Here is a 26,899-nt window from a genome sequence, read left to right as displayed (position 1 = left end):
GGATTAGCCGAATGCTTGCTCAAACATCCATGTCTTGAGTTTTTTCCGAAATACTATCAGCGAGGAGGCTGATCTTATCTCTATAGGGAGGGCATTCCAAAGCCGCGGGGCCACCACAGAAAAGGCCCTGTCTCTCGTTCCCGCCAGCCGCACCTGTGAAGCAGGCGGGATGGAGAGAAGGGCCTCTCCCGAAGATCTTAGGGTCCTGGTGGGCTGATAGGTCGAGATACGTTCGGATAGATATGTTGGGCCAGAACCGTTTAGGGCTTTAAAGGCCAATGCCAGCACTTTGAATTGGGCCCGGTAGCTAATCGGCAGCCAGTGGAGCTGGTACAGCAGAGGAGTTGTATGCTCCCTGCGCCCTGCTCCTGTTAGTACCATGGCTGCCGCCCGTTGGACTAGTTGGAGCTTCTGAGCCATCTTCAAAGGCAACCCCACGTAGAGAGCGTTGCAGTAATCAAGGCAGGATGTAACCAGAGCGTGGACTACCGTGACCAAGTCAGACTTCCCAAGGTACGGTCGCAGTTGGCGCACGAGTCTTAACTGTGCGAATGCTCCCCTGGTCACCGCCGAAACCTGGGGATCCAGGCTCAGCGATGAGTCCAGGATCACACCCAGACTGCGAACCTGTGTCTGAAGCCCTATGTTAATTCCACAAACGAACATTACATTTTTATTTATATAGAGAAGATATAGGGCTGTGTGGAAGGGCCCTTATGTCTGCAGGAAGGAGGCAGCATAGGGCTTCAGGTGGGACGCATTTGCCTCTTCTTTCAGCTCCAGTGTGATAAAGCACGCAGGCAGGGCTGATAAGTGGAATGGCAGAGCTGGTGTGGAAGAGCCTAAGTGATGTGAGCCAGCAGGAGCCTTTTTAGGCCCATTCCCAGGTCCCACGCAGCGCATGCCCCCTTGAAGCAGGGGCTGCGTGGTGTCAGGGCACCCTATATTGAAGGAGGGAGGAAAGGAGGGAGAAAGGGAGGGAGGGAGGGAGGGGAAAGGAGGGGGCGGCGCGGAGGCTGCGTCACGCCGAGGAATTGCTGCTGCTGCTGCGGCGGCTGCTGCTGCTGCTGCTGCTGTGCCTCTGCTTGCTCGCCTCCCAAGGCTCGCCTGTCTCTTCCCGGCCCAGGTCCTTTCAGAGGAAGGCTTGGGAGGTGGTGGTGGTGGAGGAAGAGGAGGTGGGTCTGGAGAAGCCGGCAGGGCAAGAGGGGCAGGAGGAGGAGGAGGAGGAGGAAGAAGAGCAGGCAGACAAAAGGATGGAGAAGAGGAGGGGAGCAGGGCTGGCCAAGGGGCCCTCTGCAGAGCTCAGAGAGACATGACATCCAAATCATCTGCTTTGAACTGGATTACATAGCAGCTTGGGCTCAAATAATAATCCACTTCAAAGCAGATCACCTGGCACAGTCCATCTTGAGATGCCTTGGAGATGCTCCTTCCCCATCACTGATGCTTTGTAGCATCCCAGCTTGGGTGGGTTTTGTTTTGGTGTGCAAGTGTCCCCCTTTTTCCCCCCTTTTCTTTTTTTCCCCTAGAGCTCCCTGAAAGAAAGACAAAATGGTGAAGCTGGGGAACAATTTGGGCGAGAAGAGCAGCAAGCAGCCCCTCCTGGAGGATGGCTTCGACACCATCCCCTTGATCACGCCGCTGGACGTCAATCAGCTCCAGTTCCCTCCCCCGGAGAAGGTATTATTATTATTATTATTATTATGTTTATTTATACCTTGCTTTTTCTCTCCGCAAGGAGACAAAGCAGCTTTTGGCACCCCGAGATCAGGGGCGCTGCCTGTCGCAGGAACAAACGATGGATTGAAAACAACACCATTGTCACAGATAACTAGGTTTATTTGTTTATTTGTTTACTGTATTTGTATACCGCCCTTCTCAGCCCTCAGGCGACTCAAGGCGTTTTGCAGGGCAACAATTCAATGCCCAACAACACCATAAAAACAGTTTAAAATATTGTATTGTCGAAGGCTTTCATGGCCGGACTAACTGGGTTGTTGTAGGTTTTTTCGGGCTATATGGCCATGGTCTAGAGGCATTCTCTCCTGACATTTCGTCTGCATCTATAGCAAGCATCCCCAGAGGTAGTGAGGGTATTCACATCGATATAAATATTAACATCTATATAAATAAAAATGTAATCTTCGTTTGTGGGATTAACATAACTCAAAAACCACTAGATGAATTGACACCAAATTTGGACACAATACACGTATCAGGCCAACGAGTGACCATCAGTCATAAAAACACTGAAAAACAGAAGAAGAGACTTTAAAAGGCAAAAATAAAAAATACATTACAATGCATGTGCAAAACCACACACACACACATATATATAGTCGTGTCAGGAAAGACTTGAGAATCTGCAAGTCACTTCTGGTGTGAGAGAATTGGCCGTCTGCAAGGACTTTGCCCAGGGGATGCCTGGATGATTTGATGTTTTATCATCCTTGTGGGAGGCTTCTCTCGTGTCCCCACATGAGGAGCTGGAGCTGGTAGAGGGAGCTCATCCGCCTCTCCCCGGATTCGAACCTGTGACCTTTCGGTCTTCAGTCCTTCTCGCACAGGGGTTTAACCCACTGCGCCACCGGGGGCTCCTTTGCAAAACCACATATACACATATATACACACACAAAACACATATACACAGAGTGGGCCACAGCAACGCGTGGCAGGGAATGGCTAGTCACTCATAAAAACATTGAAAAACACCGCAGAAAAGTATTAAAGAGTAAAAAAAAACCCCCAAAAAAGACATTACAACGCATGTGCAAAACCTCATATCTATCTATCTATCTATCTATCTATCTATATATGCAAACACACATATACACAAATATATTTATTTATTTAGAACTTTTATATACCGGCCTTCTCACCTCTGACGAGGGACTCAGGCCGGTTTACAACAGAAGAGTTTGTACACAATAGTTAAAACATCACATCCTATAAAAAGTAATATAAAACACATTAAAATACAATCATATAATTACAGACGGCCAAGTTGTCAGAATAAAATCACAAATTCGTCACACACACAAAACACATATACACAGACTGGGCCACAGCAACGCGTGGCAGCGGATGACTAGAATAATATAAAACCATAAAAACATAAATCATTTGCATCTCCTAATTAAAAACATTGTCCTCTGCAAAACAGGATAACTGGGATATTTATCTAGACCCTATATCCCAGGATCTGATCCCAGATTTTCTGTTTAACCCATATTATCCGGCAATTTGGACTCATATAATCCAGTTTCAAGCAGAAAATCCAATCCTGGGATATAGGGACTATCTGGAAAGGCCTGGTTTTGCTGCTGGACTTCCAGATCCTTTGTCTCCAATGTGCCGTGGCCTGTAGTCAGGCCCGGCCCTCAGTTTTTCACAAGGAGGCTGCTCTGAATGATGAGGTTGCACTTCTCTTTGCTCGCCTTGGAACAAAGGGCCCTTCCACACAGCCCTATATCCCAGAATATCAAGGCAGAAAATCCCACATTATCTGAGTCCACACTCTGTTCAAAGCAGATATTGTGGGATATTCTGCCTTGATATTCTGTGTGGAAGGGCTCAAAGAAAGCCCTTTGTTTTCCCCAATGCAAAGAGCATAGAATCCTATAAGGGACTTCCACCCTTTCTGGCCTGGGACCTTCTTTCACAAATGATGCAACCTGTATGCCTTTGAAAGGGATGACGAACGAACTGCACTTATTGTTGTGTAGGGATTCATTTTCAGTGCTTCGTTTCCTATGTGCTCAAGCTGTACTTCGGAGCCGGATCGGAAAGGTGTTTTTAGAGCATCCTTACGCGTGAATGTGCCTCACTGGCATGACCTGGTTGCGTATTCATTCTCTCTCCCCTAGGAACTGCAGCTTATTCAGCAGATTGGGGCCCCTTCCACACAGATGAATAAAATCCCACATTTTCTGCTTCAAACTGGAATAGTGTTGGATTCAGAACACCCAGTTCAAAGGAGATATTGTGGGATTTTCTGCCTTGATATTCTGTGTGGAAGGGCCCTGGGTGAAAGGACAACTATTGTGAATTTCTAGTACCACCCTGAAACGAGAATATTGAAAAAGAATAAATGGAAATGGGTGAAGAGAAGGGGGTGCAATGTCTAAATGATGCATCTGAAGAGCTCTTCTAACATAGAGACACACCATGTCTTTGTTGCGGCGGCTCTCCATGCTTTTGTTCACAGATGGGTGTGGCTTTTCTCCACCAGATCCCTACTTTTCATGCATGTATACCCGAAGCTCAGCTAGCTAGTTGCTGCTGCAGCCTCCCAATGCTATCAAGAACCTTGTCAGATAAGAAATTAGTTATCTAAACAGAGCTGGATATGTGCCTTGTTCCTTTTGTGGCTTAGTAGTTTGTAAAGGTTGTTGAAGGCTTTCATGGCCAGAATCATTGGCTTACTTTGAGTTTTCCGGGCTGTATGGACATGAATATGGCTATTCAATGCTAACCAATGTAGCATTCTCTCCTGACGTTTCTCCCACATCTATGGCCGGCATCCTCAAAGGTTGTGAGGTCTGCTGGAAACTAGGCAAGTGAGGTTTATATATCTGGAATGCCCAGGGTGGGAGAAAGAACTCTTGTCTGCTTGAGGCAAGAGTCAATGTTGCAATTGGCCATCTACATTAGCATTGAATAGCCTTGCAGCTACAAAGCCTGGCTGGTTGCTGCCTGGGGAAATCCTTTGTTGGGAAGTGTTACCTGGCTTTGATTGATTCTTGTATGGAATTCTCCTCTCTTTTTTAGTGTTGCTCTTCATTTACTGTCCATGTGGACAGTTTCAACAGAAAGGAGGAAACAATGAAAATGAACAAAATTTGGCTACCAGTATTAAAAAAACCCCTCTCATTGCATTATCTTGTTCTGTTTTATTTTGCTTTGTTTTATTGTATTCCTATGCTTTATCTATTTTATTGTGATGTTAGTTCTGTTGTTTTATTTTACTGTATTTTGCTGTAAATATTTCTGGGCTCGGCCTCATGTAAGCCACCGTGAGTCCCCTTTGGGGAGATGGTGGCAGGGTATAAATAAAGATTATTATTATTATTATTATTATTATTATTATTATTATTATGTCCTTGCAGACGGCCAATTCTCTCACACCAGAAGTGACTTGCAGTTTCTCAAGTCGCTCCTGACATGACTATCCATCTATTATTATTATTATTATTATTATTATTATTATTATTAAATCAGGATAATACTCAGAAAACAAGGGAATTCCAGAGCAGAATCAATCAGGGCCAACTAACACCTCCCACCTCCAGGCAGAAAGCAACCAGGCTTTGAAGCTGCAAGGCTATTCAATCCTAATCAAGGTGGCCAGTTGCCACATTCACACTTGCCTCAAGCAGACGAGTTCTTTCTCCCACCCTGGAAATTCCACAGATATATAAACTCCACTTTCCTAGTTTCCAACAGACCTCACAACCTCTGAGGATGCCTGCCATAGATGTGGGCAAAACGTCAGAAGAGAATGCTTTTTGGAACATGGCCATACATCCCAGAAAACTCACAGCAACCCAGTTTGTAAAGGCTCGCAGAAGTCTGTTGTTTTTAATTATTACCATCCTCTCTCTCAAATACTAAAAATGACTAAATGTTTGTATTGACAAAGGGACCTCATCCTAGTACCCAGAGTCTAAGCTTAATATTTCAAAAGGATGGAGCCAATTTCAAAGCTGTATATTTCACAATGCACAAAACATTCCCAACTGTTAAATGAGTTGTGAGGTTATGTAATTTTACTAACCATTTTGAGCTCGAAACAAAGCTAAAAAATAACTCTAGAAATGGATAATACCTCATTAGGCCTTACGTTGTGGGGGTCTACATCTTGCGAATGACTGATTCTGTGGGATGTTTATGTGCTGGAAGAGGCATCTAGAGGGAATTTTTTGAAACTCTATGCCCCACCCTTTCAAAGGGTAAGAGTTTCATTCACGACTAGTTTGTGGTTGCAGATAAATAGTGATTTCAAATCAGGTCCTGTAACCTGTTCATTTTTCAATTTCCTTGGATTGGTTCTGATCAAACTTGACCAAAAATGATTCTAAATGTATAACCCAAGAATGGAAAGTTTTTGAAATGACCCTAGTAGTGCAAGTAAGAAATTTAATATACACACACGTGGGTGTACATGTCTCAATCTCCTTTGGTATAGTTTCTGCTCCCCGTTCACATTGGGAGCCATCCACTGTAATAGCCTCTGAGCTCTTCTTGGGATAGCCATCCATCTGCTATTGGCATTTACATATTAATAGTTTAGCATCTTAGTATGTACACTTTCTCACAAAATACCCTGAACCACCACCCTCCTTTCTAATTGTCTTCAGCACCAGTTTCCTGAACTTTTCCATGCAACATCTAATGCGTTTGTGGAGCTTGTTTCCAAAATATACCAAATCCATCTCAACAACAACAACAACAAAAAACGTGCTGAGGATATGCTATATCCTCTTTTACTATAAAATGCAATTTTTCAAGCCCTGTACCAAAGTGATTGAATACATTTTGACAGTTTTGGTCTGTACATAATATTCTGCTCATACCCAACAATGTATATACTATAGTATAATATATTGAATATTCATATAATATTTATGATACTATAATGTAATACAATATATAATACTATGAATAATAATACAATATTATAATTATATATTTTATATTACATGTAATATTACTAATAATATTACAATATAATGGTATAGTACAATATAGTAATATATAATACTGATATTGTGCTATGCTAATAATATAATATATTGTATGTATATATATCTTGTAAGCCGCTCTGAGTCCCCTTCGGGTTGAGAAGGGCGGCATATAAATGCCGTAAATAAATAAATAAATAAGTGTACGTCAACCTATAATTCATTTCTCAATTTTCTTGGATTTGCTACCTTTTGGAAACCAACTCCACATTTAAGGATCACCTTTCATCTTCAGCATATTTTGGTGAAGTGGGTGCTACTGAAATCAATGCTTGTGCAATCATTTACACATCTGCTCAGAGTCCTGTTGTTTTCAGTAAGATACTTTCTGAAGGAAATGGGTAGTTGAACTGTGTTACTCACAGTATCTAAAAAGTTTGCTTGTTCATGGAATTTCCCAAACTAGAAATATGGATTAATGTGTTGTAAAATCAATGCAGTTTGACAGCACTTTAACTTCCATGGCTCAATGCTGTGGAATCATGGGAGTTGTAGTTTGGTGACACACAAACTTTCTTTGGCAGGGATGGCTAAAATAACACTATAACTCCCCTGATCCCGTTGCATTGAGCTGTGGAAGTTAAAGTGCTTTCAAAAAGAGACTTAATGAACAGTTCTATGACACAATCTTGCAGTTTTAGATATCCAGAAAATGAGGGGAATGCCCGTGTAACATGGTATGAAAAAAGTAAGATATCTTATGAACATCAGAGACATTGAAAATTGGCTTTTTTGTTTGTGTTGCTTGGGCTTTCATAGAATCAAAAAGTTGGAAGAGACCTCATGGGCCATCCAGTCCAACCCCCTGCCAAGAAGCAGGAATATTGCATTCAAATCACCCCCGACAGATGGCCATCCAGCCTCTGTTTAAAAGCTTCCAAAGAAGGAGCCTCTACCACACTCTGGGGCAGAGAGTTCCACTGCTGAACGGATCTCACAGTCAGGAAGTTCTTCCTCATGTTCAGATGTAATCTCCTCTCTTGTAGTTTGAAGCCATTGTTCCATGTCCTAGTCTCCAAGGAAGCAGAAAACAAGCTTGCTCCCTCCTCCCTGTGGCTTCCTCTCACGTATTTATACATGGCTATCATATCTCCTCTCAGCCTTCTCTTCTTCAAGCTAAACATGCCCAGCTCCTTAAGCCGCTCCTCATAGGGCTTGTTCTCCAGACCCTTGATCATTTTAATCGCCCTCCTCTGGACACATTCCAGCTTTTTCTGATTGTCTGAAGCACAGCCTATTGGAATGCAAGATATAGCACAAGAAACCCTTACATCATTTTTTTTGCAGACTTAAGAAAGCACATGGGCTAATTTGCATACCTATTGTAAGGGTTTTGCCTATTGTAATCTTTTTGTTGGGTTTTCTTTTATTTAGTGCTTTTAAGCCGCTTTGAGAAACACGGAAAGCGATTTGACATACAAAATCATCAAAATTCAGAGGAACATCCCTTGCTCAGCTAAATGCACCAGATGTTATGATATGAGACATAGAGCTCATCTGCAGCTGCTGCTTAAATTGTAGCCAGTCGAGGCCACACATTATATCCCCAATCTATGGCAGTGGTGGGACAAAGTCTATATGGTCCAGCTGGGCTTACATTTGGTTCAGCCCAGCCAGATTATCAGCTTACCTTGCTTTTTGCCATTAGTGAAGCCAGGTGGTTATGGAGCTCCATGAGAACACTTGGCCATTCGGGCATCTTACTCTGACATCATCAAAGGCTCCTTATAACAAAGGAGAAGAAGGGAACTACTCACGTTCTTCTCCCTGGTCAGCTCAAGAGTTCCACACAGCTCAGGAGGCCCACAACAGCCAACCAAAAGCCTTCGTGGAACTCTGTAGCAACTTGGCAACAGGGGTGTCATGGCATGGCCCATCCTCCTCTCCTTGTGCTGGTGAACTCAGGGAAAAGAGGATGGTGGTAGCGGACCATGGGGACCGAGGTCTTCTATCTACACTGTGTTCAAAATGCAGGGTTGTTCCAAAGTTTCCTTGATATGGGACTAAATTGGATTAACCCACTTATGTCGCAAGAAGGACCAGAAATCTGTGAAAGTCACAAAGGCAGCCAGAAGTGACTTCACAGTGAGTCTGTTTAGACAAGCCCATTGAGTTGGGTTAATCAGGCTTGCTTTGTGGTATTTGACTACACTGCATTCCATAGTTCACCAGTTACAAAGGGAGAGTGTGTTGTATTTTGCATGTTTAAGACTCTGGTTGCATTGACTGAACTAATAACTAGCAACTTGTCAATGTTTTGTGCTCAGGTGGTGGTCAAGACGAAAACAGAATATGAACCTGACCGGAAGAAAGGGAAATTCCGTACACCCAAAATAGCTGAGTTCACAGTAAGCATCACTGAAAGTGTCTCAGAACGGTTTAAGGTAAGCAATATCACACCTCATTGTCTCAAAAGGCGTGCACAACCTGTGGCCTTACAGAATTCCTGACCATTGGACAAGCTGGCTAGGGCTTCTGAGAGTTGGAGTCCCAAACACCTGAAGGACCACAGGTTGTACATGCCTTTTCTAGAACAGCAGAAGTTAGTGTTATTGTATTGTAAATAGTATTGCATTTATATCTTATGAGCTGGTGTGGTTCAGTTTTGAGTGTTGGGATCTGCCCCAAAGACAAGGTTCAAATTCTCACTCAGCCAGGGATAACCTTGGGCTAATCGCAATCTCTCATTCTCAGAGAAAGACATTGGCAAACATTTTCTGAACAAATCTTGCCAAGAAAGCCCTATTATGGGTTCAGTATTAGGCTTGCCACAGGTTGGAAATCACTCAAAGGCCCACAACAGCAATTTATAGGCTACTCATCTGCATTAGTCAGTTTTAGTGTAGAAACGAATTCGAGTGAAGAAATTTTAACTGTGAATATTTAAAAGGTAGTTTCTGGTCAGGAATAATAGCAGTGTTGCTGTAGATCTCACAGCTGCAACCTGGTTCTTCCCCAAAGGGATGTCTACATACATCATGTGCCACAACTGAAGTGGTGGTACAATAATTCAGATGGGACCTCTGAAAAAACAAATTAGAAACAGCAGCTATGGTCCTTTTCGCTCATCTGGAGCTTCTCTGGCGGACAGAAGATAAAAACAACTCTCACAAGTGACTCAAGGACTCAAAGCAGTTGGCAATCCCAGTCTGAGGAACTCAGGGAATTCACCCATCCAATATGTGCATGTACACATTTCCTTTCTCTGTGTGTGTTTTGCTTAAAGCAATGACATTTAGAAAGCTACGCAGCACAGCACAGCAGAAAATGGAGAAGAATGTCACATCCACGAACAATTGTTTATTTGGAGCCAGTCAAAAATAGATGAAACCCCAATAACATTCTTCTCCTATTTTATGACAGAAAGATTTTCCGAGATTCACCATTCTTGTTAGTCAATTTACAACTTCACATTGTCAGGAATAGTTTCCCCATCTTGTTGGAGGGTGGGCGCTTCCCGGTGGCAGAAGTAATTCACCACAGGCCACTTGCATGTACTACCCTGAGTTTTCCCCAATATTTTTGCTGCTATGTTGCCTGCTCAAAAGCCACATTTCTATTTAGTAGCAAGCAGGAATATTTATTTATTTAAAGTTTTTATAACCTGGTCTTCTTGACCTCCGAGGAGGGACTCAGGCCGGCTAACAACATGAGATTCAATACAATAAACAAAGCATTATAAATCATCAATATAAAATACATTAAAATACAATCCATACTATTCATACAAGTTACAGCAATTAACTTGGAATGTACTGTTACAGGAATGTACTTTTAGTAGTGTGAGTCTGCTTTGAGTACAAAGCACATGTTTCACATACACCTTGTCCTTCTTAAACAATGGTTCCCAACCTGTGGTCCGTGCATCACCAGTGGTTTGCAAGAATGAAAATATGGTCCATGCCCTCACCATTACTACACCGTTGCCTCGAAACCATGCAGCAACAAGAGCAACTAGTCTTGCAAAACCCACTTATAGTGCCAAGGCCAGGGGGATGTTGGGAGGGGAGAGGCTGGCTACCCATGAAAGATTACTACTACCACATCCATTCTAGATTTTTAAATGAGGTTTTCTTTGTGCGAGCAGATGGCTACTACTGGATGGCATATGTTCTGTATCAGAAACTAGAGCTGATGTAGTCTGTCCAATGCAATGTTCTCAATCAGCACCCCAAATAATCAAACTGAATCTAAAGTTGACCAAAACTTGATTCATAACCCTTTTGGTACTAATATTAGAGAGTGGTCCCTGGTCAAAAAAAGGTTGAGAACCACTGTTCTTAAAAGGAAAAACAAAAAAAAAATCAATTTTACACTCAAACCGCTGGATTTAGGAAATACGCTACCATATATATTATTTTGGAGTTACATTTTCTCCCCGGAGATTCATGTTTTGGCCAGTATCGAATGTAATACTTGCAGTGCATTTTTGCCAAGATCATTCCCTGAGTCCCTTTGGGGAGATACAGGGGAATATAAATAAAGTTTTATTATTTATTATTATTATTCCACTGCTGCAGAGGAAGTAAATGTCATGTGTAGACAAACTCCAGTTCAGAAAATAAAAACTATCAAACTTCAGAAGCCTTTATAAAAGAGTTGATCACAGTTCAAGGTATGTTATTAGATCTGAGGAATGAATAGCGTGTTATACATTTATAGGTAAAGCAATTCAAATATTTCACAGGCTTTCATTCCATTAATCAAGGAACAAAATCAGTCCCTCTTGTATCAAAACATATTAGATGTATTCTTCCTTTCCCCTTTCATTCCAAGTCTTTCAGGAGAATGACCTTACACTTCTGTTGGTTATAAACTCCCTTTGCAGTTAGTCATCAATCTACTAGGCCAAGATAAACAATTCCCAGTTAATGAGAGAAAGCAGCATTTCCCATCAGTACCAATTTGCAAGTAAATACAAGCATGGTTACATGCATGGTGAAGGTCATCATCCAATGCACATAATACATAGCCAGTACAATTATCTTAAATTTTAAAAAAATAGAGAATAAGCATTGCAGGGCTGTAAACATGTTTGTCACTATCAACATTCAAAATAGCAGGCTTTCAGCTGTGACACAAATGGTGGCATACTGCTTGGATTATAGTTATGCATTCTTGGAGAGACTTCCCTTAAAAATATTCAGCCCCTTCAAATAAAAAAGAAATGACTTTTCTAAATAACCCGGGCATCGCCGGGAACCCAAACTAGTATCAAAATACAGAATATCTTCACTGTAGTTTGCTTTTGTGTGTTCAAAATCTCAAAACACGGTTTAGGCACAACATCTGAATTATTCTAGGTCAAGTAAAGAATTGAGTGGCAGGGCTTCTTAGAATGCTTTCTGATTCTTGGGGAGGGGGGGGGCATTATAATACTACAGTAAAAGTGCTCAGATAATGTTTTCAATGAGTGTGAAAATAATTTGTGGATTATGCTTCCAGGGTGTGCTGCGAAAGGTAATCTTAAAGCAAATAAAGATGCCTATGAAAGCAAAGTCAGGTACAAAAAAAGAAACGAACTACCAGAGCAGTCATATGAGAGGACTGATGAAATGTTTGCATTGGTATATGTTGTTGGAGAAACAAAATGTCATTTAGGTATTACTTTATTATCACTCTGAGTTGACTTTCAGGCTCCTGGGTGGTTATTTCTTTTGCTGCCAAGTAACGGGTCCTTTGGAGAGAGCTTCCTGTAGGATTTTGTACCTCAAGGGATTCCAACATGTTAAAATATAGTACAAACTTAAACAACAGTCAACATAGAAAAATAAAACACTATAACAGCCAAGCAAAACATAAATAAACAATTAAAAATAAGATACATTATACATTATTGTACTGTCCTGTCCTGTCATATTGCACTTAGCTCCACCCAATGATGATTGAATCTTCTTATCTCTTCATTATACGGTTTTTTCACTGAAGGCTTGTCTGAATAAAAAGGTTTTCAGCTGTTGTTTAAAGGGTGATAGGGAAGGTGCCATTTTAATCTTGCTGAGGAAGGTATTCCAGAGCCGCGGAGCAGCCACCAAGAAGGCTCTCTCTCTCGTCATTGCCAACCATACTTGGGACGGTGGCGGAAGTGAGAGTAATAATAATAATAATAATAATAATAATAATAATAATAATGAGAAGTGTTCAACTTGTGATTTTGTGATACAAAATCCAGCATATATAACTCGTTTGTTGTGACATACTGTGTTTTGGTGTCCGTAAAATAATAATAATAATAACTTTATTTTTGTACTCCACCTCCATCTCCCTGAAGGGACTCGGGGCGGCTTACATATGACACAAAGTCCCTAAAAGAATGCATAAAATAAACACACAGTACAATATAAAATAATTTAAAACTCACAATAATTCCCAATAGTCTATGGTGACAACTGCCATAAGACATGGCCAAACTGTAAACAAGACAAGGGAATGGGGTCGTGCAAATTGTAGCTAAGGAACAAGGGCATGAGATGAAAGTGCAGTCCCTCCCTAATGATCTTGGTATTTGGGCAGGTTGCTATGAAGAGATGTGGTCAGATAAGGAAGTTGGACCTAAAGTGTTTAGAGCTTTAAAGATCAGAACCAGCACATTGAATTGGGTTCGGAAACAAACTGGCAGCCAGTGGAGGTGCTGTAGCAGGGGTGGTGGTGGGGTGGCATGCTCCCTGTGTCCAGCACCTGTAAGTAACCTGGCTGCAGCTCTTTGGACTAGTTGAAGTTTCTGAGCACTTTTCAGGGGCAGCCCCATGTAAAGCATGTTACAATAGTCTAAGTGGGATGTAACCAAGGCATGGACCACTATGGCCAGATCTGGTTTCTCAAGGTACAGGCGCAGTTGGCGCACAAGTTTAGTTGTGCAAAGGCCCTCTTGGCCATGGCCAACACCGGGGCCTCCAGGTTTAGTGATGAATCCAGGAGGACATCCATACTGCAGACCTGTGATTTCAGAGGGACTGTTACCCCATCCAGCACAGGTTGCCACCCTATACCCTGATCTACCTTGTGACTGACTAGTAAGACCTCTGTCTTGTCTGGATTCAGTTTCAATTTGTTTGTCCTCATCCAGTCCATTACTGCTGACCGGCACCAGTTCAGGATCTGGGTTGCTTCCTTGGATTTTGGTGGAATGAGTAATAAAGTTGGGTCTCATCTGTGTACAGATGGCAGTGGAATCCAAAACTCTGTATGGTCTCTCCTAACAACTTCATGTCGAAAGTACAGAGCTCTTCTGGACCCTGCAGATCAATGGCCATGGGGTTGAGCAGGCATCCGCCAACACCACCTTCTGGGTCCGTCCCTGTATTGAGGTTTCCTTAATACAGGCCTTAAGATTCAGTTATGCCACTTGCAGATTTAAGAAGAGCTGCCCATTTTCAGTAAACCACGTGGTAAATATGGAGTAAAAGAAGAAAGGCGGAAGTTCCACCCCCCCCCCTGCATTTTTTAAAAATCAGGATTCAGTAGAATATTAAACATTTACAGTGATAAGAACTAAATAATTAAAGGAAATTACGTCGAAGGTGGTTTGTTTTTGTGACAATATAATTAAATGTGTTAATTTTAACTATAAAACGATAGAGTATGGATGTAATTCTGTAAATTACATATTATGGTATTACTTGATTACAACTAAGAGATCAGGCAAAATGGATAAATAATATATGCTAGTTCTTTATCCAAAGCCTAATTCCCTTGACCTTTAGAACAATAATTTTGACTTTTTGTTCATTTCTTGCACTGGCGGAATTATAGCAGTTAGATCATAAGAGTCAAAGCATTTACTCATAAAAGCCCGTTGTGCTTTTATTTCTTCACTGTGTTATTTTGTGTTTGATTATTCTATATTTAGTTATTTCGTGTATTTGTTTTGATGTTGTTATTTTTGTTGTATTTTGCTGTATTGTAATTTTGGGCCTGGCTTCATGCTAGCCGCCCCGAGTCCCCTTTGGAGAGATGGTGGTGGGGCATTAATAATAAAAATAATAATAATAATAATTTTTTAAAGATTTTATTTAAATACAATAACAACTTACAAAATAGACAAAACACAAAACAGTGAACATTTTACAAACACATAACCCCACCACCAAGGCCTGAACAAGTATAATTTCCTTCACCATGTATTTATAAATCAGCCATTAATCAAATGTCATCTCCAAAATTCCTGACCAACCAAATTCTGTTGTTTTCCATTTTCGCTCTCTAAGACATATTTAATAAAGACCGACCAGTATGCCTCAAAATCTGACCTGTTAATTTCCCCCCTGAATACCCTCATTTCCATTGTTAGTTTATCATTTAAAGCTACATTCCAAACTTCCCTATACCATGCGTCCAGTGTTAGATTGGTTATTATTTTCCAGTTCTTTGCTATTATAATTCTTCCCACTGTGAGCAAAATAGTCACCAATTCTTTCTTAGTTATTTCTATGTATACAAAGTTATATGGAGATGGTATACCACGCCAGTCAAACAACATCAGATGGATAGCAAGCAAAGTAACCTCTGCTGGAGATGTGGCAAACACAAAGGGACATATTTTCATCTATGGTGGGAATGCCCCCAAGTGAAGAATTTTTGGAAGGATATATTTACCGAAATAAACAACATTATAGGATCAAATATTATGCCGGATGCTAGGTTAGCATTATTAATAGACACCACGATGCTGAATCTAGAAATAATAATAATAATTATTATTATTATTATTATTATTATTATTATTTGAAACACAACAAGATGAGTCCAGAGCAAACAAGATCACTCTGCTGGCTGTTGTATTGGATCACAAGTCGGACACTTCCCAAGTGTCTAGGACTGTGTGATGTATCGGCGAATAATGCGTGCAGATCTCAGTAAAGTGGCCTTTTGCATCTGGCAGATGGTAATCTTGTCAGTGCCGATTGTGTTTAAGTGCACGCCAAGGTCTTAGGCACTGCACCCAGTGTGCCGATCACCACTGGGACCACCTTGACTGGCTTGTGCCAGAGTCCTTTGAGTTCGATCTTTAAATCCTCATATTGTGTCGGCTTTTCCAGTTGTTTCTCTTCAATCCTGCTGTCGCCTGGGATTGCAACATCGACGATCTACACTCTGTATTATTATTATTATTATTATTATTATTATTATTATTATTATTATTTACTCAAGAGTAATTGCAATGGAATGAACTGTGTGTTGATGCTAGCTATCCCAGTAATGGATTCTCCTCACCCCAACTCCATTACTGAACATAATAAAGTATCCATATTAAGGAAACCGGATAGTTCTTTAGATTTATAAACTTCTGGAAGATGCCAGAAAAAATTAGAAACACTTTTTAAAGTGGTGAATACTGTTAGAATATAAGTTCAGGCAATGCTTTTCCTATTTCACAAAATACCTTTTGGACTAAATCCACCTGCTAGTCCCACCTCAACTAAACCCATTGAATTAATTCTCTCCTGACATTTCACCCACATCTATGGTAGGCATCCTCAAAGGTTGTGAGGTTTGTTGGAAAAAAGGCAAGTGGGGTTTATAAATGGCCCTAAATGGTTCCAGTCCAGCTTACCTGTCCAAACAGATCTGTCCCTATGAACCATCTTGGAGCTTAAGATCGTCTGAGAAGGCCTTGCTTTCAGTCCTGCCTCCCTCACAGGCACGATTAGTGGAGACGAGAGGCAGGGCCTTCTCAGTGGTGGCCCCTCAGCTGTGGAACTCCCTCCCCAGGGATATTAGATCAACCCCCTCCCTCCTGACCTTCTGCAAGAGAGTGAAAATGTTGCTTTGTGACCAATCCTTTAGAGAACTCATGCAATAGATAGACTTGGAACAATGTACAATGACATTGGAACGGATTAGACTCCTGGATTACGTGTTTAACTCTGAATGTATTGTTTTTAAATGTTTTAATTGTTTTTAATGTATTTCTAAATAATATTTTAATATTTATTTAAGTGTACATTGTGTTTTAAGGCATCAAATCATTGCCTGTGTGTAAAGCCACCTTGAGTCCCCTCCGGGGTGAGAAAGGCAAGGTAGACATGCCATAAATAAATAAATGAATAAATAAATATCTGTGAAATGTTCAGGGTGGGAGAAACTTGCCTCAAACAGACAAGAGTTCTTTTTCCCACCCTGGGCATTCCACAGATATATAAACTTCCCTTGTCTAGTTTCCAACAGACCCCTCAACCTCTGTGGATGCCTGCCATAGGTGTGGGCAAAACATTAGGAGAGAATGCTTCTAGAATATGGCTGTACAGCCCAGAAACTTACAGCAACCCTGTGATTCCAGCCATGAAAGCCATCAACAACAAATTAAACATTTTGGCTGTTAAAACCATTAATCATTAAAATATTAATTAAAATGCATGAAATCTTTAAACCCCAATCACACCACCTTTTAAAGCCCAACTTTTGTCATTTTATAAATGTCTGATGACAGAGAAATGTTTTGACCCGCCAAGTGTCCAAACACACAACCACATATATACACATATACACAAATATATACACATATAGACACACACAAGATACACATACACACTGGGCCACAGCAACGCATGGCAGGGGATGACTAGTTTATTTATTTATTTGCTTTATTTTTATACCGCATTTTTCAGCCTAATTCGGCGACTCAATGCGGTTTACAATGCAGTTTATTACAATACAATTAGTAAAAAACACAGTATACACAACGGACAATACAAACAACACAACAACACAACATAGTCATCAACGCCTCAGTAAAAATCAGATTCCGTTCTCATAATCCTTCTACCATTCCTTGTTCATTTATACCGTCTTCATGAGTTCAATTGCCATGTTGACCAAACGCCTGTTCATAGAGCCACGTCTTGACCTTCCTCCGGAACTCCAGCAACGAAGGGGCCTGCCTGATGTCTACGGGTAGGGCATTCCATAGCCGAGGGGCCACCACCGAGAAGGCCCTGTCCCTCGTCCCCGCCAGTCACGCCTGCAACGCAGGCGGGACCGAGAGCAGGGCCTCCCCGGACGATCTTAACATCCTCATCGGTTCATAGGTGGAGATGCGTTCGGAGAGGTAAGCCGGGCCGGAACTGTTTAGGGCTTTATAGGCTAAAGCCAGCACCTTGAATTGTGCCCGGTAGCGGATTGGCAGCCAGTGGAGCTGGCTCAGCAGAGGAGTGGTATGCTCCCTGAGTGCCGCTCCCGTTAGTAACCTGGCCGCTGAGCGCTGGACCATCTGAAGCTTCCGGGCAGTCTTCAAGGGCAACCCCACGTAGAGCGCGTTGCAGTAATCAATCCGGGATGTAACCAGAGCGTGGACTACCGTGGCCAAGTCAGACTTCCCAAGGTACGGGCGCAACTGGCGCACAAGTTTGAGTTGTGCAAATGCTCCCCTGGACACCGCCGAAACTTGGGGTTCCAAGCTTAGCGAAGAGTCCAGGATCACACCAAAGCTGCGAACCTGTGTCTTCAGGGGGAGTGTAACCCCGTCTAACACAGGCTGTAACCCTATACCCTGTTCGGCCTTTCGACTGACCAGGAGTGCCTCTGTCTTATCTGGATTCAGTTTCAATTTGTTAGCCCTCATCCAGTCCAACACAGCGGCCAAGCAGCGGTTCAGGACCTCGACAGCCTCCTTAGTAGTAGGTGGGAAGGAGTGACAGAGTTGGACGTCATCTGCGTACAGATAACGCCGCACCCCGAAACTCCGGATGATCTCTCCCAACGGCTTCATGTAGATGTTAAATAAGAAACATAGTTTCTTATACATTTCCATTTTCAGTACCTGTTCTTTAAAAGAGCCTCATGTAAAGCCAATCCTGGTTTCTTTAGATGCTCCACTTTTTCTTCTTATAAAAATATTGTTTTGCTGTCAGCACTTTTGCTTTCAAGATCTGCCTTCCAACATCAACTGTCTTCCTTCAGAATGTCTAGCCATGGGTCCTATCCATCTTTTTTATAAACAGTAAACTGACTAGTTTTGACGGCCCTCGTTGCAAAATGATTTGCAAACTATGACCTCTTTACTGCTTTACAGGGTTCCTACTATTTACATGATATCTTCCCTGTTTGGTCACAATTAATTTAGGGATTGCAAAGCCTTTTAGTCCTTTTCCCACCATCAGAGAGAGGTGGAATTGTCAGCAAAATGTGTAACCATAATATTGAATGCTCTATTTCAGTAGATACCAGACTCAGAAGCCCCACTATTGTACAATGGCTGAGGTTTCTGTTACCTGTTCCAAGAGACCCTAATCTATTTTTATGTTTTTATTGATTTCTGTCTTCTGGCTGGCTGGACAATAAATTACCACAATGATAGCACTCATGTTTCTTATAGTGCCTATCCTTACCCAAATGCTTTCAAGTAAAGCATGCATTCTTAGAAATATGGATGTGTGTAGAGAGCCATGTGTTTACATTTGCATTCTTGTTATTATGATTATTTTGAATGTCCTGGAGAACAGTATTCTATTTGAGTTGTCCAAATATTTGTGCATCTGTTTCAGATGACTAGAATTGATGTCATAGTGCTGCTTTTGGCACAGTGAATGCAGGGACTTGCGGGCAAATCTAATTCAGCTGATCAGCTGCTTTCCCATTTCAGTGGAATTCTTGGAACTGGAATGATGTGACCCCCATCAACTCTTTTCTACACACCCTGGAAAGCCCCCCCCCCCCCCCCACAAACAAACATGAAAGCCTCCATTTTATGTGTTCCTCCTCAAAACAGCAATCAGAAATGGCATAGAATCGCTTCCTAGGACAATTCTGAAGGGGATGTCAAAGGAAAATAGACCTTTGAGGGTGTTGGCGGATTATTTATTTATTTATTTACTGTACTTGTATACCGCTGTTTCTCAGCCTAGCTGGCGACTCAACGCGGTTTACAACAAAATACCAAATACAATAGTCCACAGTATACAATTTAAAACCATAAAAACATAATACACAATATTGGTACATCAATAACAATCCAATGTATCTCCTGACTAAAATCGTGATCCAGTTTCGTCATCCATATTACCAATCCTTTAATCATCACATTCATTGCACCGAATTAACCAAATGCCTGTCCGAACATCCAGGTTTTTAATCTTCTTCGGAACACCATCAGCGAGGGGGCTGATCTTACCTCCATGGGAAGGGTGTTCCATAGTCGAGGGGCCACCACAGAAAAGGCCCTGTCTCTCGTCCCCGCCAGCCGCACCTGTGAAGCAGGCGGGATAGAGAGCAGGGCCTCCTCAGAAGATCTTAGGGTCCTGGTGGGCTGATAGGCCGAGATACGTTCGGATAGGTAGGTTGGGCCAGAACCGTTTAGGGCTTTAAAGGCCAACGCCAGCACTTTGAATTGAGCCCGGTAGCAAATCGGCAGCCAGTGGAGCTGGTGCAGCAGAGGAGTTGTATGCTCCCTGCGCTCCGCTCCTGTTAGTAACATGGCTGCCGACCGTTGGACTAATTGGAGCTTCCGAGCCGTCTTCAAAGGCAACCCCACGTAGAGAGCGTTGCAGTAGTCTAAACGGGATGTAACCAAAGCGTGGACTACCGTGGCCAAGTCAGACTTCCCAAGGTACGGGCGCAGTTGGCGCACGAGTTTTAACTGTGCGAATGCTCCCCTGGTCACCGCCGAAACCTGGGGTTCCAGGCTCAGCGATGAGTCCAGGATCACACCCAAACTGCGAACCTGCGTCTTCAGGGGGAGTGCGACCCCGTCCAACACAGGCTGTAATCCTATACCCTGTTCGGCCTTGCGACTAACCAGGAGTACCTCTGTCTTGTCTGGATTCAATTTCAATTTGTTCACCCCCATCCAGACCGTCACAGCGGCCAAGCACCGGTTCAGGACCTCGACAGCCTCCTTAGTAGCAGGTGGAAAGGAGTGACAGAGTTGGACATCATCCGCGTACAGATGTCATCGCACTCCGAAACTCCGGATGATCTCACCCAGTGGCTTCATGTAGATGTTAAACAACATGGGAGACAATATTGAACCCTGAGGAACCCCACAAGACAAAGGTTGTGGGGTTGAACAGGAGTCTCCCAGTGAGACCGACCCTCAAGGAATGAGCGGAGCCACTGCAAAACAGTCCCTCCAAGACCCATTCCTGCGAGGCGTCCCAGAAGGATACCGTGGTCGACGGTATCGAAGGCCGCTGAGAGGTCCAGCAGCACCAACAGGGACACACTCCCCCTGTCGAGCTCCCGGCGCAGATCATCCACTAAGGTGACCAAGGCTGTCTCAGTACCATGCCTCGGCCTAAAGCCAGACTGTGCCGGATCCAGATAATCCGTGTCTACCAAGAATGCCTGGAGTTGTGAGGCCACCACATGTTCCAGGACTTTGCCCAAAAAGGGGAGATTGGAAACAGGCCAATAGTTGACGAATTGAGTGGGGTCCAGTAATGGTTTTTTCAACAGCGATTTTATCACAGCTTGCTTTAAGCTGGCTGGAATTTTGCCTTCCCGAAGGGAGGCATTAACCACCACCTTCACCCACTCGGCCAATCCCCCTCTGGCCTCCTTCAGAAGCCAGGATGGGCAGGGGTCTAGGATGCATGTGGTAGCTCTCATTCCTCCAAGCACCTTGTCCACATCCTCGGTTTGAACCAATTGAAATGAATCCATCAAAACCGGACAAGCAGATGCTCGTGTTACATCCTCAGAGACTGCCGTTAATATGGTATCCAGACCAGAGCGGATCAAAGCGACTTTGTCTGCAAAGAACTGAGCAAAGGCTTCACAGCGAGCTGCCGAGTCATCAGGGCACCCATCCTGCATGGTGGGTTTTATGTATTTAAAACATTTTTATTCCGCCCTTCTCACCCCGAAGGGGACTCAGGGCGGAGCACAGCATGTTTAGCGAACATTCAATGCCGGGACAAGAATTCATATGAGTATACTAAGGACATTAGGAATGCCCCAACTTTCGCAGTCTTTAGGAGGAGTCTGAAAACGTGGTTATTCCAATGTGCCTTCCCAGAATAAGAAATTCCTGGCAATCTGTCCTTAAATGCACTTTATTAATGACCTAGGATTGTTTGCACACCCATCACTTTCCGAAAATCCTATCTTAATCATATTTTACCTGCCATGTCCAGCATATTTTAAATTTTAATTATTACATTTGGCCCAGCCATAAGTTTTTAAATGTCGTCGCACTAATGTTTGTATTATTGTTGTTTTTGCTCTTGTTATTGCTGTGTTGTGGGCTCGGCCCCATGTAAGCCGCACCAAGTCCCTTGGGGAGATGGTAGCGGGATACAAATAAAGTTTTATTATATTATTATTATACATAAACATTAAAAACATTTATCAAAATATTAAAATACACTGTTTAAAACTGTCTTGGTCATCTGCGTCAAATCTAAATTGGCCTGGTAAAGTTTTCTATCGCTGCCTTAATGCACTTTCCTGAAAGCGTGGTCCCACAGCCAAGTGTTAACCATCCTTCTGAACGACAGGAGTGAGGGGGCCGATCTGATCTCACCAGGATGGGAGTTCCATAGCCGGGGGGCAATCACCGAGAAGGCCCTGTCTCTCGTCCCCACCAATTGCGCCTGTGACAATGGCGGAGAGCAGGGCCTCCCCGGAGTACCTTAATCTCTGCAATGGTTCATAGGGGGATATGTGTTTGGACAGGTAAATGGGGTATTATAGGTGGAAACATTTTTTTGTATAGTTTTCACACACTTGGGGAATTTCTGTATGGTTTCCAGGTAAAAATTGCATGAAAATTATGCAATTTTTAAAATAAAAAATGGATGAATGTTGTGGGGTGTTGGTGGACTAATGGGAAGTTCTGCAGGCTGCATACTCCATAGGCCACATTGCTACCCAATCCTGAACAATGTAAATACAACATATGTTACATCACTGTGGCAATGACATAATCTCAGCAGTTAACCTGAATCTGTATTAGTGTTCCATGTGAAAATTCAGATATGTGCCGCCTTCTCTTCTCTTCTCATGTATGGTGTCTGGGTTCTATAGGCAGCAAGTCACTGCGTCTTTCGGGTTCCATAGGCAGCAAGGCACTGTCTTTCAGTATTTTTTTTTGTTTGAGGTGAAAGAATGTTATGATCAGGGTCGCAGTATTAATGGGATACTACTACTACTACTACTACTAATAATAATAATAATAATAATAATTTATTACCCGCCTCTCCCTGGAGCTCAAGGCAGAATATAACATCATTTAAACAAGATAAAACATTATTTAAAAATGTACAACAAGGTATAGAGAGTTAAAATAATACAACCACACAATAATAAATGCCTCATTAACTGCAGATTCTGGTTGGTCCTTTGTGTGCCAACCTGGTAAAGCTTCTTAAATTTTTCTGTTTTGGATGAAATGCCATTTTCTCAGGGTGTTGATCATTTGTAACAAGCAGGGTATAACCAACTAAACATTTCATGTTTGTTTATTGGTTTCCAGGTAACTGTTTTGGTCCTTTTTGCCCTTGCCTTCCTCACGTGCATTGTATTTCTGGTAGTGTACAAGGTTTACAAGTATGACCATACTTGTCCAGAAGGCTTCGTATTCAAGGTAAAGTAGACAATATCTTTTAAGAAGTGGATACTTATATAATGTTTGTCAGAATGGGAGACTTAATATAGAAAATAATAGATGAATAATGGAAAACTAAAGGAGATGTGGGACATTTGCACAATTACGAGCGACATAGAGTCTAACTACAAATATTTTGCCATAATTCTGTTTCAGAGATTTCCAGAGTGCAAATTGGAGATGATTCCTGAATTTTTCATGGTTGTGTAAACTTTCCTCCAAGTAGCAAAGATACAAGAACTCTCCAGTTTTCACTCTTGTAACCCTACAAAGTAGTGATAGATTGATTTGGATGGAGGAACTGTAGGGAACCCCCCGGGTTTTGCCCATTTATGAGGATTAAGAAAAACAAAACAAGCTGAAACCAATACGAACAGGAGAAATAACCAATAAGCAGCATTAGTTAAACAAAGATAATTATTTCATCACATATAGTCTTGCACTGTGTGAAGCAGATGCAAGGTTCTCAGTCCCATAAGAAGGGAATCTACTGAATTGTGATTGATTTTTTCTAGTTGTAATGAATACACAAATTATTGTCAACCAGCTAAACTGCTTAGTTGATTACTTTTTAATTACATTTTTTAAAAAAAACTTCAGACAATATCTGCAATGAGTTTATTCTGGGTTACAACTGATCAAAATAATTGCAATAAATTGTATTAAGGAAAAAGGTAATTAATATATATGATATATCTACTGTCTACTAAGAGCTAGCCTTGCAAAGATAATAAAATTGGCATCTTCAAACAAAATAAAACCCAATATTGTACCAAAATATGAGGCTTTTAGGTCTGATTATGGATAAGTATCCTGTAACTGAAATGCTTAGATCAGAAATATAGACTTTTTGGATTTTGGACAACCTACATTTTCATACAATACATATGAAATATCTTGGAGATGGGACACAAGTTCAAACACGAAATTTATTTATGCTTCTTATACACTTTCTACACATAACCTAAAGGTTGTATGGTATTTTTTGTGTGTGCATGAAACCAAGTTTGTGTACATGGAACCATCAGAAAGCAAACATAATACTATCTGAACCACCCATGTGGATAATTTTGTATTTTGAAGTACTTTAGATGTTGGAATAAGGGATGCCGAACCTGCAAAAAAATATCATTTTATAAATTAATTTAAACTGGGCCAATTTGTTGCAAAGTCCAGTCCTATTACTATGTACTCATGAAACAGGGCTGTTTCTCTTATATTGACTTTCCTCACACTTGGCCAAATGCCCACACTTCCCACAATATAGCCTGTCACTACTAATGTATCTTTGCCTCAAATGAAAGTAGAAAGAAGGAAACCCTAGGGCCAGTATGCCACTCTATGAGTAATATTCCCTGTGTGGCCTCAGTTTCTCAACCTTTTAGAAGAAGTGCCTGTAATTTGTAGAACTTATTTTATTGCTTGTATGATAATGAAAATTTGACATGCATGTTGGTATGAGTGAAAATGCAAGGTTCTTCTGGACTCTTGGACCAGTTCTTAAACATGCTTCTGGAATGAGCTTCGTATATTCCAAGTAGACTGGAATGTACTTAGTCCTAATTGTTCTGTTGCGCGCTGGGCCTGTAAAGAATTTCGTTTAGAACAGGACGTGCAACCTTTGCCCAGCAGGAAGCCAGGGGGCCCAAAGAGAAGTTCTCAGAGGTTTTCCACCACAAATAGTCTTTAGATGGCTTGTGAAGTATAACAAAGTCTTTTATGAATGAACAATCAAACAGAAACTTCTCTTGTCTTCAGTAAAGATAAACAAATGATTCCAGGCTTTTATGCAACTGGTAGCTTCCTAAACTTGCCCACGAAGGACAGGCAACTGTCTTCAATAAATTCTTATTTACTTTAAAGGAAAGTCCCCTTTTTAACTTCTCCCAGGCTGACTGTAATCTAGCCCTTACTGATGTGGGCTCCGCGACCGGGTCGAACTGCTTCTCGAACATCAAGTGGACCTACCAGTAAAGGCTTAGATGTTCTCCAGCTGGAGTTCTTTTGTCTTTAGGGCTGTTTCCCTGGAAATCTTTGGAGACTCTTAAGACTGTTCTCCCCTGGAAAGTCTTAAGTGATATTTGTCTTTACTGTTCTAATGTAGCACAAATCCTATGCAAAATCATACTGCGTATTTTTGACATTAATATTGAAATCTGAAATATATACAGAAAGTCTTTGCTTTGCTTTGACTTGAACTTGAGGAAATCCCATAACCCAAAAGTGGGCTGTAGCTACTAACAGCTTTTTGCATTTGTAGCTCAGCAACAACTGCAGGGAGACACAATTCCCACATCTATCTTTAAAAGGAAGGCTTTGAGATTTTTTTTTAATGCTTTGCTTTTACATAATTTCTGTTTCATTTCCATTATGTAGCATTGCTGTCTCATTCTTGTAATATGATGTGTTATAAGTACTTAAATGATGGGTTACCTTTCAGAACAATCAATGCATTCCGGCTGGATTAGAGAACTACTACTCTGAACAAGACTCTAATGCCAGAGGGAAGTTTTATACGGTCATAAACCACTACAACCTGGCCAAACAAACCATCACGCGGTCTGTTTCCCCATGGATGACAGTGCTGTCAGAAGAGAAACTTTCGGAGCAGGAGACGGAAGCAGCTGAGAAGTCAGCCTAGAAGAATGTAATCTTGTTGATTGGAAGGCGGCATCAAGGGGTCTTTCATGGGATGTCTCATTATTAATGATAATTTAGAGGTTAAACCTATATTTATGGTGTAATTGCTTCAGTTTGCTGATTACTGCTTTGCAAAGAAAAAAAAAGAAAAATAAGAAAATGAAAATCTACGACCATTAATGGTCAAGTGCATATCAGCCTTGCTTTACAGCTTTAACACCAGTTTCTCTTTTAATAAAACCAATTTAGGTGCATTGTTGCAATCTAGAAATTTCATTGAGCCATTCGGGGGAGGGGGGTGACAAGGCAAAGGTTTGCATTTTACAGTGTGTACTAGTGTTTTGTTTGTTTTAGAATCTGTTTTGTAAACTAAATAATCACAGCCATAACTCGATATGGTATTGGCTAGCTATGAGCTGTATCTAAAAATGGCTTGCAACTGCAAAATAAGTATAAATAAAAAGGTTGGCCTGTTTTTGCTCACCATATCAAATATGTTAGAGGTAATTAGGAATTCTTTTTAAAGGCATGCTTGATGGTTGATTTGTTATACCTGTGGACATTTCACTGCGTTTCCACTATGTCTAAGGAGTCTTGTATATGGACTTGCACTAAAACACAAAATAGACACTAGGGAGCTGTATAATTTAATGACTGATAATAACGTTCTAGTAAATAAATGTGCGAGACTGTAAAGCAGCAAGGATCCTGAGAAAGTACTGCAGCCCTATGGAATAAACAGACAGAAAACCTTTCACTGTAGACGTAACCACGGTGTAATTCGTGTGATGATGGAAGGAGTCATTTTGTTAGATTTTTCTCCTTTTGTAAAAAATTAAAAAGGTTTCCTTTTTTCTCCATGTTGCAAAATCTTGTTTTGTTTTGTTAGTACCATCCTTTGGCATTTTCTAATGTTAAAATAGCAAGGCTGCAATCTGAAGCATACTTATTGGGAAGCCAGTTTCATTGAACT

General features: G+C 41.6%; 1 protein-coding gene across 2 annotated transcripts; it reads left to right on the top strand.

Moving 5' to 3' along the window:
* The first annotated feature begins 1,033 nt into the window (after window positions 1–1,033).
* Window positions 1,034–26,786, top strand: NSG1 (neuronal vesicle trafficking associated 1). 2 transcript variants are annotated; one of them, XM_060777982.2, is made up of 5 exons: window positions 1,034–1,175; window positions 1,530–1,680; window positions 9,011–9,091; window positions 23,155–23,265; window positions 25,727–26,786. In XM_060777982.2, exons 2-5 carry the CDS (start codon window positions 1,552–1,554, stop codon window positions 25,925–25,927), a joined length of 522 nt encoding a protein of 173 aa, XP_060633965.1. In that variant the 5' UTR covers window positions 1,034–1,175; window positions 1,530–1,551; the 3' UTR covers window positions 25,928–26,786. The 2 variants fall into 2 exon arrangements, with proteins under 2 accessions (XP_060633965.1, XP_060633964.1); XM_060777981.2 differs by having other exon boundaries at window positions 9,011–9,127.
* The last annotated feature ends 113 nt before the right edge of the window (window positions 26,787–26,899 follow it).

The sequence above is a fragment of the Anolis sagrei genome, chromosome 5 (genome assembly GCF_037176765.1).
Source record: "Anolis sagrei isolate rAnoSag1 chromosome 5, rAnoSag1.mat, whole genome shotgun sequence".
Classification (NCBI taxonomy): Eukaryota; Metazoa; Chordata; class Lepidosauria; order Squamata; family Dactyloidae; genus Anolis; species Anolis sagrei.
Note: the sequence above shows the minus strand (reverse complement) of the source record. Positions and strands in the feature narration are given on the sequence as shown.

What these genes read in the sequence shown, in the direction of transcription:
- NSG1 (XM_060777981.2), top strand. Translation starts at nt 1,552, where the DNA reads ATGGTGAAGCTGGGGAACAATTTGGGCGAGAAGAGCAGCAAGCAGCCC. An exon ending in AGTTCCCTCCCCCGGAGAAG is followed by an intron (nt 1,681 to 9,010) that starts GTATTATTATTA and finishes TTTTGTGCTCAG; the next exon opens with GTGGTGGTCAAGACGAAAAC. An exon ending in GTGTCTCAGAACGGTTTAAG is followed by an intron (nt 9,128 to 23,154) that starts GTAAGCAATATC and finishes ATTGGTTTCCAG; the next exon opens with GTAACTGTTTTGGTCCTTTT.